This window comes from Pieris napi, chromosome 1 (genome assembly GCF_905475465.1).
Source record: "Pieris napi chromosome 1, ilPieNapi1.2, whole genome shotgun sequence".
NCBI lineage: Eukaryota > Metazoa > Arthropoda > Insecta > Lepidoptera > Pieridae > Pieris > Pieris napi.
This window is the reverse complement of record NC_062234.1, coordinates 3,088,184-3,101,132: the sequence shown is the minus strand read 5'-3', so window position 1 is coordinate 3,101,132 and position 12,949 is coordinate 3,088,184. Positions and strand designations below refer to the sequence as shown.

Genomic DNA, 12,949 nt, shown 5'->3' with positions numbered 1-12,949 from the left:
TAAGCACTATACAATTAATTAATGCGCATTTTTTTTAAATTAATGTGCAAATCTTTTGATGGCATTTTAATCCAGTAGGCATTTTCTTTTTAAATACCTTATAATTTTCCACGATACCTGGAAACGTAAGACAAATTAAGGAAATTTCTTCTTACGCGGTGTTTCCTTGTTTGGTTATGAATATCTAAATATATTTTTGTATCAAGCGAAGTCAAGGCGAATCAATTGTATTCGATTATATATCAATTAGTGAATATACATACAATCTTATCGATAACAATATCTTTGAATACACTATATATTTAGAGGTGATGTTGGGTGTTTAGCAACAGGGACTATGAATCGGCTATTGTTAGTATTGGCGGTAATCGCACTTGCGTGCTCCGGCACTGGTAAGAAATTTTTAAATTATCTGTTTATTTCCGGTTTAAATTTAAATCTGAGCTCAAAAGTGAAATGTTTGTTTTAAGTTATGTAGTTAGTTTTCTTTCATATACAAGCTTTCTGGGCGTGTTTCTTCACCATGTTTACTGTATTATCTAGTTTTAAATGTTCACAATAGGAAGTTTACACAATATGCCTAAATTTCATAACTTCGATATAGATCATTAATAATTATTTTTCTCTTAGATACTTTCACATTGATGCCATTACATTTTGTTAGAGTAATATAATATCAAACTAAAACGCATCGTGGGAGACGTTTATAAAAAGTCCGTCCCATAATTGCTTCAGTATTTATCTAATAGGTATTTTCTGCGTTGGGTTTTTATTTTAATAGGCAATTAATAATAATATAAATTTGACGTGTAGGATAGTTGTGCTAAGTCTCGTTTCTGAATCTTATCCCTAATACAGCTATAAATATGATGACCTCTGTCCAATATACAGATTTTAGGAAATTCTTAGGCAAATAAACTTTCTGATAAGCGTGACCCACAAACGAATTTGTATAGGAATGACATTAGCGCTCACTTTGTCAAGTGACCATTTCCTTACCAATTCTTTTGGCGTTAGTGGGTCATGTTTGGTGCAAAGTATTAGTGAGTTCGATACAATATATAAATTTATGCCGCAAAATTTTCTACTGGTCCGATTTAGATGAAGAAGAAAGAATGTTTTACCGGGATATTTGAAAAAACAATTTCCTTTCAATGCAATTTTTTTATTCAGCTGTTTAGGTACTTTCTAGAACAACGTGCATAACATTCTCAATCAATAACACACTTTTGTTCTTTCAGAGGCCGCACGGCTACGTGGACTTAGAGGTGCGTATATTATAAAACTAAATAATTGCTTAGTAAAACCTAAAAATAGCAATCAAATATACAGTATTTACAATTTTCTTAACCTACATAGTTATAATAAAAATAGTTAAAAATTAATAAAAAGAAAATTAAAACAAATTTAAAAAGTTTGGTCCCTGTGGCAGTGTACCTTTAACGCTGGCAGTGCTGTTATAAATACATACTTACATTTATTATCACCTGATTCGTATTGTCGACTATGCTATATTAAATATTTTATTTAAAAAACTTCAAATGAAATTAGTTTTATTATCGCCTTTCAGTAAAATTCAACGTCGGTCTCCGCCCCGGAACTGACTTCTTCTTCGACGTCCCCCGCACTACACTTAACGCTATCTTGAATGGCTGGAGTGTAACCCAAGGAACAGCTAACATCCCTAACTCCAACCTCACCTTGTACTGTGCTTCAGACCGTATTCTGTGCGCTTTCTTCGATACCACAGACAGAATCGCTGGTCTCCAAATTGCTGTTAGTATATTGGATTTTTCTATCTAAATACCCGACCTGCTTTAACTATAATGCTGTCTTGCTCTAAAAACTATAGTTTTACATAAAATATAAATGTAAACGATGCAGCTTTAAAGTTGTCTTAGACAAAATAATTTGTATCTAAAATTTACATTCGTGTTTTTAAATAAGTTAAAACAACGTTTTCCTGAAATATTCACTTTAAAGTGAAACCTGTAATTAACCTAATATTTCCCTACCTTTCGCTATTAGATTATAATTATCTGCTATAGTAACGATAGTTTGATAAAAAATATTAAAATTGTGATAACTCAAGACTCTTAAATCCTGACTTTATTGCTTTTATAATAAGAATTTATGTTGAACAGCACGACCAAAGCGAGTTCTCAAACAACCCTTACGATTGGGCCACACAAGGTCACTCGCTATGGACTCCCCCTGTCAGCTTCGGACAAAGGCGCAGAACTTACTGGGTCACCCAGATTTTCTTCATTTCCCCGGGTAAATATGTTTTTTTGTCGTCGTGTTGTTTTTGCGTCTAAGATAATAAGTAGATACCATATTATCTACTTATTATCTTAGACGCAAGTTGAGCTAATAATTTTACTGTAAAACTTTACATCTTACCATCGAGCTAGTTTTCAAGATGCTTTGTACCAATGACAACCAAACGAACCGTGAACGTCTTCATATATGTAGCTGGTTTTTAGAGATAAAATAATTTAGATAATTTTTGCTCAACCCAGTTTTTTTCTGGTACATATATTTTTTTTAAAGTAATTTGTCAAAATTAACCGATTTCTAATAAATGTCAACTTATTTCACCTATAACCTAATTTAATGTCCCTAAAGATTTAATCCTACTAAGCCGATTTTCATGAAACTTAGATAAGAGATACCTGTATAAAATAAACCATCTCGGTATTGACTATACTTACGAAAATTAGCACACTTGTATAACATCCAAATATTTTAAAACCATTCATCCTTCTCATGTTGTTATTTATATTATTTAATGTAGAAACAGCCGCAAAGGGCGTACCAGTAACTCCCACGAACGAAGAAAGCGTTCTGAGAGAGAACGATCTCTGGGTGACTGGACTTAACAAGGAGATTTACAAAATCTCCGGAGACGAGGAAGAGATCAAAAAGACAATTTTCACCAAACAAGCCTGCATCCCATGGATGGGTGAGTACATCATACAAATCTATGAATTTATAAAGAAATAGTAACATCGTTAGAAAGTCTAAATTAGCATTTTTATGATTTACGCGCGTTTATAACTAGGAACAAACCTTAGTCATAGCGCGCAAATATAAAACAATTATTATTAATTACACTAAAATAAAACAAATTTTAAATTAAAGAATTCCCGTTATATCAACTTTAAATTCAGTTACTATGTAAAGCCAAACACTGAAACGCCCGAAGCGTGGCCGTAGGATTGGCCAAAAATCAATCACTCAATTGATTAAACAAATATTTGGTTACATTTTACTAGTTTCATATAGAAGCGTTTGTGTAATTGAATCAGACTACGTTTACCTCCTACAAGCAAGTCTAATATTTAACATTACAAGACAATACCAGCACCCGTACTCTGTAACTTTTTGTAGTGAATACTGAGTTTTGTTCTTATATCAATATACTTAGTTCTGTCAATATCCTTCTAGAATGGTCCTAACTATATATGGGTTTCATGAACTGACCGACGTAGATATTACGATATAAACTTTAATTACCTATTTAGAAGTTATTATAATATATGTATATAATATATCTACATCAGGTGAACACTACTACTACAACATGACCGAAACCACTCCCTGTACCGCGGAAGGAATATTCCCATGGTTCCCTCTTGTTGACTCTGGCAAATTGGAAGGTGTTGGGTACCTAGTTGCTGGCAAATTGGATCTCGTTAGCGGCAGACGTGACTGGTTCGAGCGACCTGGAGAAAGCGCTGTCAAGGTGGGTTATTTTAAACATTGTTGATAATACTAATTTGCCTTACAAATTTCGGTGCCATAGAGACGGCATAGTATCAATTTAGAATTTGACTAATTTATGAATGGGAAACTCGTGTTTTCTTCTTCACGCACGAACTGTACTTGATCAATAAGTTGAATGATAGAAATACTGTTAAACGCGTTCCATACAAAGTATAGAAAAAAATGCCTCTCGCAGCGGTTCATTAATCATTGTTCTCTAGCAAATAGCAATGTCAAAATTATGAATTTAAATAGTACCTACCGATGAATTAAGACGTGTATGAAAATAAAAAACGTCTGTAAGAGACTCAAACCTATATTGCTTGGTAGCTTGCTTTTGCTAAGCTAATGGCGTCTAAATAAAGGATTTAAACATTTCTAGTTAAAGAAGTGAAGTAGTTTATTTTAAGTCCTAGGGAATAGATTCGTCAAAGCTTGGGATTTTGTATGCAAAATCAGCAAAAGCTTGCGTTTTTTGAGCTTTCCCCGCCCTCTCGTATTTGGTAGTAACAATGATAAGAATTAATCTTGGCGCCTAAATTGACCAATTTATGGCGGGAGATCTTATGCAAATAATTACAAATGTGTTTACTAACTATATTTTAATATTATTATTTTTAGGCAATCGTACCCAGGGGACCTCAGTGCCTCTATGACTTGACTAGGAACGTCGGAATTGTCACCATGCACATCTACTTCACTGACCAACCTTGGTACATTGGTTGCCCCCTTTGGTAAAAGATTAAATTATAAGTTGTAATTAAATTATTAAAATGAGATTGTGTTTTTTTTATATTTACCTTAGACTTCCGACCACTTAAAATTACACTATTACTATTAATAAAATACATTTTTTTTAATTAACCATAACCCTTTATCAAGTATATGATTTTATTAGTAATGGGTACTCAAAGAATAGACTTAAAACATTATAAACTTGTATTCACATAAAATGCATTAATCAACACCAATTGGAGTTTTGAATGATTTCTTCTTGATCTTCTGTTGTCTTCGCTTAAGATGCCTCTGTATTCGGCTAGAACCTTCCTTCTTTAATTCTTCATATTGCTTTACTAGTGATTCAACCCGCATTTCCGCTATAAAATAAAAAGTGTATGTAAATTTTTTTAATTTTTGACTAAGTGTCAATGTTTATAAAACAAAATATTTAAAACAATAATTGATAAACTTATATTTAATAGTCCATTAGCTGCTTCAATTGGCCTCGCTTGTATGGATTTATTTCATAATTCTAATTTACATTTAAGAATTTTTCAATCTTAATAATAATCTAACTCTAATTCATCAAAGTACATTAATATGTTTAACTATGAATGCCTTTTATTCATTATTAATCAAACCAATAGGTTAGAATTTAACTTGCCATTTCTAATAGGCCCCATTAATTTATATTTTGTGTAATGTGTGTTTAGTTACAAGTTCTTACCAAAACAATAAATATAATAAAATCTACTGTAATACTTCAGATAATGATTTCAAATCTTAAACTCTTTATTTTATACAAAAACTTGCGACCCGCCCCGGCTTCGCACGGGTGCAATGCTGATACTAAATACACTACAGAAAAACTGTACGGCCGGCCGGTACCGCCGCAAACGCTATGTCCCGCAATTTTTAAATCTGTAATATCTTCGAAAATATTCACTTAAATCATACGGTGTAAAGGGCCACATAGATCTATATTAAATGAAAAATGTATTCAAGGTATTTAATTGGTTAAGGATTAATGCTGTATGGGTTAAAATCGCTTCGAAAATTAGCCATTATTTGTCGTAAAAAGTAAATGACAAAAAAAAAGTTATTGTGGGTTATCCATAAGAGATAGACATATACCATCACGGACTTTTCTGTAGACCTTTTCAATGTGTACAATACTTAATACATTATTTTGATAAAACTTGTAGGGTTCAGCCTGCGTTTGCAATGTAAGCGGAAAAAATGTAATTATTTACGACATCACATTAGAAACCTCAAAAATAACAGTACTTATCCACTATTTAATGGATGTTATTATACATATAAACCTTCCTCTTGAATCACTCTATCTATTAAAAAAAACCGCATCAAAATCCGTTGTGTAGTTTCAAAGATTTAAGCATACAAAGGGAAATAGGGACAGAGAAAGCGACTTTGTTTTATACTATGTAGTGATATAATACAAAGGAGGAAGTTGTTATTTATAGATTTGGAATATATCAACTTACATTTCTTTTTAAAGTGTGGTTGTTGCCCTTGCTTAAACTGTTCTTCTACTTGCTGTGCCTCTTTACTTCTTCTTTCTTTCTCTTTCCTATCATTCTTGTTAGATCTTATCTTATCCTTTAGCCTTTGTAACAGACGCTTCAACTGCATTTGTTTTTCAGGATCTGTGGTTAGTTTTAATTCTGCCTTTATAGCTTTCATATCATTAACTTGCATATCTGATAGGAAACCATAGTCTTGAGAAAATTGTTTCTTATCAAAAGTTCCACATAATGGGTCAAACCTGTGGTAAGAAATAAAATTACTACGAAGGACTAGTTGTTAAAGTAAGGCAATCAATTGATTTGGTATAAATAAATGAATGTTCATACATCCACACATCCATACATAAGAAGTTTTTGTACTTATTATTTTACATAAATAACTATGATTTAAATACAGTCAAAACCGTTTATAACGACATCGTTTACAACGACCTATCGGTTATTACAACCAGATTGTATGGTCCCGTCCGAATCCCTATTAAACTATTCAGTAAACAAACCGCTTTTAACAACATCGGATACAGCGACATATCGCTTACAACGACGAAATTTTATCGATATTCATCGCCTATAACGACCAACCGCTTCTTATCTCAGCAAAACAAAACAATACAAACGATTTTAAATCTTATTTATAAGCATTGAATGAATATTTAGGCATATTATTACCTACGCACTTTCTCCCAACGAACAGTTTCAGCCAACAACGGTTTCCGAGGCTCTTAAAAAAATTTGTTGCCTTTAACGAACAGTTTGATACTGGTGATACTCATACCTTGAGGAGTATGAAACGTAAAATGAAAAAAATATTTGAGACTGGGCTAAAAAAAAAACAGACAAAAATGACTGATTACTTTTGTACCTAATTATTTCGTAATAAATATTTTTGTTTCTTTTTTGACTCGTTTACATATTATAATATTAACATACCATATTATAACCCATACCTACCTATTCTAGATCGATAACTATGATAATATAACTATGTACAATGTACATACTAATGTACTGTACTTGTGTATATGACATTGCTTATAACGACTATCGGATATAACGTCGGCAACTATACGGTCCCTTCAATGTCGTTATAACCGGTTTTGACTGTAATAACAAAAATCAATGTGTATTTTAAAATGATGATATATTACAATTTGTCTTAAAGGTCAATGATTTTTAAAGCAGTTGATGGTAGATGGTAACTGCAATTGTCTTCATGACTTCACATATTAATTTTAACAATACACTTGACTTTTAAAATGACTGTGCAAATGCTGTAGATAATGTTTGTTTTAAAAATATTATTATATTTACAGCTCTGACTTCTGATACTAATATTTTCTGTAGTACTCAATTATTAATTTCAAGACAATAAAAGTTAAAAGTTATGTACAGATAACATTCAGGCAATAAGAATTGATTTAAAGCACTAAATTAGGAAGAAATTAATTTATAGCCCAAAGAATTATATATATTTTATAAATTTACCTAATTTTAAAAACAGACAAGATTCGGAATTTAGGATAACCACAAACTTTCCTTTCTTCAAAATCGATAATCTATCTATGACCATATTTTGATATAATATGGTAGTGGTAGTTTTTGCTTACTTATCTCTAAAGTATCAAAACAAGCTTAAATAAATATATTCATTTAATAGTTCCTGATAATGAATAAAAAAATTACCTTGGATCACGGGCCTCTATCTTTTTCACAGAGCCAATATCAAGATGCATTTTTACTGGTCTTTTGGAACTCACTTCCCTTGGTCTATTTTTATTCTCCCTTTTAAACACCTTAGGCTTTATTTCAACATTACTTGTGCCAAATACAACCTCTTTATAAACTTTAGCACCAACCTTCTCTTTTAACTTCTGGAGATCTTCAAAGGACATGGTTGATAACTCTTCCTTAATAGCAGTCTACAATAGGTAAAAATCAAAAAGCAATACTTGATAACAAGGTATCTCAAGTACCATTGCATTAAATATTACTTACCCTTTCATCATCGTCAATATCAGAGAGCTGTTCGTTATCACTATTTTCCATGGTCTTTATATTATTAGATATTCGTATAAAGAATAAATATAATTTTATTAAGTTTAGGTATGATGTACCAAATAGAATTAATAGGTTATCTGTGTCACACTGTGAATGAAAATCTAAATCATAATTGAAACTATGTAATGAAAATATGTAATAAGTTATGATTAAATATTTAATCCAATAGAATAAGTTTTTTTGGAACTCAAGTCTCAACATAGAACAACTTTGAACTTATATACTTTTAACTTTTATTACAGATATGTTCTTAAGCACAGATTAGACACTGGACAGATCAATAGAGGTATTAACCACAGATTCTGCAGTGAACAATGTTGTTTTATTATTATAAGGGTAACATCAAAGACGAAAGAAAGAAAAGATTCATCATGGGACGTCAAGGCAGAATACAAAATACCATGCGTATGACCTTGACGTCCGTCGTTCCACAACTGAGCGATTCTTAAGGCATTTTCTGCCGGGCACTACCACTATGTGGAACCTGCTACCCACTGAAGTATTTCCGAACCAATTCGACTTAGGGTCCTCAAGAAAAGAGCGTACCAATTCTTAAAAGGCCGGCAGCGCGCTTGCGAGATTTCTGGCAGTGCGAGTGTCCAATGGCGGCGGTATCACTTATCATCAGGTGAGCCTCCTGCCCGTCTGCCTCCTGGAACATAAAAAAAAAACACAAATATACAAGAAACTATATATTAACAAAAACAATTTTTTAATGTGTAAAGTGTGTGTGTGTTTGCGTTTTAATCGTCAAATAATAATGGTTTTTGTTTGTTTGCCACTACCGAGTTGAACAAATTGTGCTAGCATTTACTGATATTAAAAAAATTTAACACAATGTGAGATTTGTAATGAAGTGACGATGAATTTTTAAACAAGATAAACCATACATTTTGCAATTGACTTCAACAGACTAATAAACTTTGATTGGTAAATAGCCTATTAGTTAACGACAAATTATTACGACGGTAACAAAGTCGTTAAACAGGTAGAATGAGAAATCCGCTGGGAACATTTTCCTCGGGACGTTTCCGGTTTCACAAAATATTAAAATACTGTTTATAATTGAAATAAACGCTTTTTTTAATAATAATGAATGTAGTTCTCATCCTTTCATAAACTTTTAATTTGGTTTTCCTCGCAATAGAGAAGGCTATTTAAGTTTTGAAAAGATTTGGCCGTTTTTTAAACATTTTCACAGTTTATAGTCCTTCCAAAAGTTCCTTCATATCTTCAAATTTCATATTTTTCTTATTATTACCATGACTCTCCAAATTTTTTTCCTTTTTTAATTTTAACAGATTAAGGAATTTATCGCAAAGTGCTTTTTCCATGTCTATTTTAAGATTTAAAAATTCTTCTGTATCTTTAAGGCACTTTTCATACTCTAAATGCATACTTCTGCATTTTTGTTCCCAGTAGTATGCTTTGCGTGTTAATTGTTTATTTAAGGCAAGCAATACTTCTAATAAATCTGGTTGCATTTTTTTTGGTGATGTATCTGTTTCCACTGGAAGAAAACCTTCTATAATAACCATATTATCTACTTTTCGTTTCCAATAAAAGAAACCACTTTTTAATTCAAACACGTAATTATTTTTTTGTAGGGATAAGCATTGCTTAAGATTGTTAAAGTACTCTTTTTCTGATATTTGAAGGTTTCTGCTAAAACTTGCTAAACGATTTGGCGAAAATTTTCCTTTCCAAACCTTTTCTTTAGCAAATATATAGATTTCGAAAGAAGTTGTTTGCCAGCCGATTAATAAGTAAAGACACTCTTTCAATGTATTTATTTTTGTCACAGTTATAACTTCATCTAAATCCATATTGAATAATCATATACAATATTATTATTTCGCTTTTTTATATTTCACACCCATTTTGGTTTTTATTTTTATTTTGCAAAAAAATTGTTTTGACCTATGTTTCAAAATATTTTACTTGTCAAAAATAAAAAGTTACATTTTTTTTTTGAGAAAAACCTATGCGTTAAAATAAGCACAATATCATAAAAATGTGCTCTTTCCCTATATTCTTTCGATCTTTACAATTTGGACACGTTTTCATAAGCATTTATTAGAGAAGGTGTTTTAATTAAGAGTTTAAGGACTGCTAATTATACATTATACAACTTTCTTTAGCTTTAGGATATTAGAGCCAGTCGTCAGACTGACTAGTTGGTAAGCTTGGCTTACAATATCTTTCCTCCACAATATTATTAACTAGCAAACTATAACTAAGGTCGTGCGTTTAAATCACGAGTCACTAACAATCGTAAGGTGGTTAGCACGCCAGTTTTCTCATGACTAAGTACTAACTAAAAATCGTGGGTCTGGCACAGATGAGCGAGCACATACTTACTTGCCTATAAACAAAAAAAACTAAAGTCTAAAGAGATAAAGAAATTTGTTGCCATGACCTAGAATTTGTAACGCCACTCTTCTTTCAAGTCAAAACTTCTTTAGCGATTTGAAAATCGATGAAACGAAAAAGCGACAGTAAAAAGAGACAGACACATAAATTAATAAGATTTAACGTAGGAGAAAATTAGATAGGAAGCATTATACAGTGTATTTAAACTAAAATTTTAAAAACTTTAAATATATATATTTTTGCAAACAGAAAGTTTCCTGAATGATATTTTGTCATTAAAATGTTACTAAAGTTACTAAATAATGTTAATAAACAGACGTTAACAAATCTATGTGTCCGACACTCGATTTTTTGGTATTAAAAAGCTTAAAAGCAACCAACATCCGAATTTGATAAATGAATTTACGACTACCAAGCAAAAAAGCACCTGCGTTTAAATTAGGTGTCTCTTTCACATTATACTCATGAATCGTATAATGTTTACAGCCAAATAGATTCAAACCGTTTAAACTTCAAAGTTCAAGGAGTAAGGACTTCAAGCACATATTTTAGTTGAAATTAAAAGGACTCTGTGGTTAGAACTCTGAAGAAAAAAATATTATGTATATGTATTAATTTTTTGTATAAAATATTTAATTCAAAATGAATAAATTTGTTTATTTACTAAACAATTTTAATAATTTAATATAAAACTGGTGTCGATAAAAAAAGGCTTGGCATTTCGTGTTATCCTTAAATTCAAGTTTTTGCTTTAGAATAGCTGTTATGGAGTGCGAAGATACTTTCATATCAAGATTTGAAATAAAAGGTGAGAAAGTTTATATAAAGATTCTTTGGAAACACAACGAAGATGATCTGTTTCATATTCAGGTGCTGGAAAATACATCTAGTTGGTATGGAAACTATTCTTTAGAAAGTGCTAAACATTATGCAGAACTTGTTGAGGAAACTTTAGAAATATATGAGAAAAATGTGAGACAATGTTTGAAAAATCGTAGTAGTGATTATTTATTTGATTTTGTATCAAGTGTTGAACCAAATTTTTGTTGGAAAAGGAGGTATGAAGGTTCAACTGCAGTTTTAGAACATGGTAAGGTTAATTTATTTAGAGATAAATTACCAGAACCTAAAAACAGACTTATAGATTTTCTCTTGGATAAAAATAAGGAATTAACGGAAATCATAAAAAAATCTAGAGAAAGTTGTGCCAACTTGTCTTCAGAATTAGAAAAATGTAAAAAAGAATTAGAGGCATTTGCTGACACAAAAATCTCTCTGGAGTCTACTCTGTATAGTAAATTTCTTTTGTTATTAAATGCGAAGAAAAAGAGAATTCAGTTGCTTGAAGATCTCCTTAAAGAAAATGAATAATTTTAACAAAAAATACTATATGTATATTTTTACACAAAAATAATGTTACATTTTAATGAAATTGTCATAAAATTATATTAAAAATATTTAAAAGGCTGTGTTTTTGTCTCTATTTAAACATAAGTGCTATCAAATAGATTTAAAGTTAAAGAGTAATCTTCATATAAAAATAAATATACCAAAAATTCTGGCTAAAGTGGGATGGTGGCCTCATATCATTTAATCTAAGGAAAAATTCAATATTCAATTATTGCAAAGTTTTGATAAAATTTATTTCACATCTCTACAACATAATCAATCTAGTGTAAATAACATTTTGTAAATGTCTTACTTCGGACCCAAATTATGAATAGGCATCGGCAGATAGCATAAATACAATAGAGTTTGTAGTGTCTAGCCATAATCAATACTTGATGGTACTACATATTATATTTAAATTTGTAGCAACAAATTCTTGAATGATTAGGAAGGGAGGCAGGCATAACCATAGTAAAGAGTGCGTCGACCAGTGCCCTTCCGTCAGTGATGACTACTTAGGGGTTTTGCCCCAAATTTAGGGGAATTATTAGGGGGTACTATTTTCAAGAAATTAGATAAAAAATACGCACATTCCTATACAATTTGTATTAATCCTCGAACCCAACCAAAAATATAAACTCTAACCAAATTATATAACTAATACCTGAAGATTGAAATAATTTGTTAGAAAAGTACAAAAAGCTCTAAAAAATGTGGAAAAAGCGCAAATGAATGTATGTGCCAAGAAAAGTTTAAAAAAAACTAAACTTAGAGAAAGAAAATAATAAAAAATGTAAGTACAAATCAAATTTTCTCGCAATTTCAAACAAATGTAACAATTTGTTTCTCAATAATCTTCCTATCATAATATTATAGTACATATAAAATAAAGTTGTTTGAAATTTTAGGTATAAATCTTTTTCATTATAGATTAGTATGTTTTTATATTTCTTATGTCAACGATAGAAAGATAAGGTAGAATATAAACATGAAAATTTATAATATGACGTATTTTATGAAATTTAATATTGACCCGCGTATGAACGAATTAATTATTATCTAAAATTCTCTTTGAATGTTGCTTGTAGTGGTTA

At 30.8% G+C, this 12,949-nt stretch overlaps 4 protein-coding genes across 4 annotated transcripts; 2 read left to right on the top strand and 2 right to left on the bottom strand.

The window, feature by feature from the left end:
- Positions 1 to 286: 286 nt before the first annotated feature.
- Positions 287 to 4,545, top strand: LOC125052418. The gene is made up of 7 exons (XM_047653260.1): positions 287 to 392; positions 1,242 to 1,268; positions 1,571 to 1,776; positions 2,145 to 2,277; positions 2,798 to 2,965; positions 3,567 to 3,748; positions 4,390 to 4,545. Exons 1-7 carry the CDS (start codon positions 338 to 340, stop codon positions 4,504 to 4,506), a joined length of 888 nt encoding a protein of 295 aa, XP_047509216.1. The 5' UTR covers positions 287 to 337; the 3' UTR covers positions 4,507 to 4,545.
- Positions 4,546 to 4,693: 148 nt separating this feature from the next.
- Positions 4,694 to 8,317, bottom strand: LOC125052416 (ribosomal RNA processing protein 36 homolog). The gene is made up of 4 exons (XM_047653244.1): positions 8,031 to 8,317; positions 7,719 to 7,954; positions 5,994 to 6,274; positions 4,694 to 4,865 (listed from the first exon to the last, which is right to left on the bottom strand). The coding sequence occupies exons 1-4, from the start codon at positions 8,292 to 8,294 to the stop codon at positions 4,726 to 4,728; spliced, it is 921 nt and encodes a 306-aa protein (XP_047509200.1). The 5' UTR covers positions 8,295 to 8,317; the 3' UTR covers positions 4,694 to 4,725.
- Positions 8,318 to 8,772: 455 nt separating this feature from the next.
- Positions 8,773 to 10,045, bottom strand: LOC125049956. The gene has a single exon (XM_047649550.1). The coding sequence runs from the start codon at positions 9,917 to 9,919 to the stop codon at positions 9,296 to 9,298; it is 624 nt and encodes a 207-aa protein (XP_047505506.1). The 5' UTR covers positions 9,920 to 10,045; the 3' UTR covers positions 8,773 to 9,295.
- A 1,014-nt stretch (positions 10,046 to 11,059) lies between these two features.
- On the top strand, positions 11,060 to 11,928 carry LOC125053930 (DNA repair protein XRCC4-like). The gene has a single exon (XM_047655560.1). It carries the CDS (start codon positions 11,232 to 11,234, stop codon positions 11,835 to 11,837), a length of 606 nt encoding a protein of 201 aa, XP_047511516.1. The 5' UTR covers positions 11,060 to 11,231; the 3' UTR covers positions 11,838 to 11,928.
- Positions 11,929 to 12,949: the final 1,021 nt, after the last annotated feature.

What these genes read in the sequence shown, in the direction of transcription:
- LOC125052418 (XM_047653260.1), top strand. Translation starts at nt 338, where the DNA reads ATGAATCGGCTATTGTTAGTATTGGCGGTAATCGCACTTGCGTGCTCC. An exon ending in ACGGCTACGTGGACTTAGAG is followed by an intron (nt 1,269 to 1,570) that starts GTGCGTATATTA and finishes ATCGCCTTTCAG; the next exon opens with TAAAATTCAACGTCGGTCTC. An exon ending in AGCCTGCATCCCATGGATGG is followed by an intron (nt 2,966 to 3,566) that starts GTGAGTACATCA and finishes TATCTACATCAG; the next exon opens with GTGAACACTACTACTACAAC.
- LOC125052416 (XM_047653244.1), bottom strand. Translation starts at nt 8,294, where the DNA reads ATGTTGAGACTTGAGTTCCAAAAAAACTTATTCTATTGGATTAAATAT. An exon ending in ATATTGACGATGATGAAAGG is followed by an intron (nt 7,955 to 8,030) that starts GTAAGTAATATT and finishes TACCTATTGTAG; the next exon opens with ACTGCTATTAAGGAAGAGTT. An exon ending in ATAGAGGCCCGTGATCCAAG is followed by an intron (nt 6,275 to 7,718) that starts GTAATTTTTTTA and finishes TTCTTACCACAG; the next exon opens with GTTTGACCCATTATGTGGAA.
- LOC125049956 (XM_047649550.1), bottom strand. Translation starts at nt 9,919, where the DNA reads ATGGATTTAGATGAAGTTATAACTGTGACAAAAATAAATACATTGAAA.
- LOC125053930 (XM_047655560.1), top strand. Translation starts at nt 11,232, where the DNA reads ATGGAGTGCGAAGATACTTTCATATCAAGATTTGAAATAAAAGGTGAG.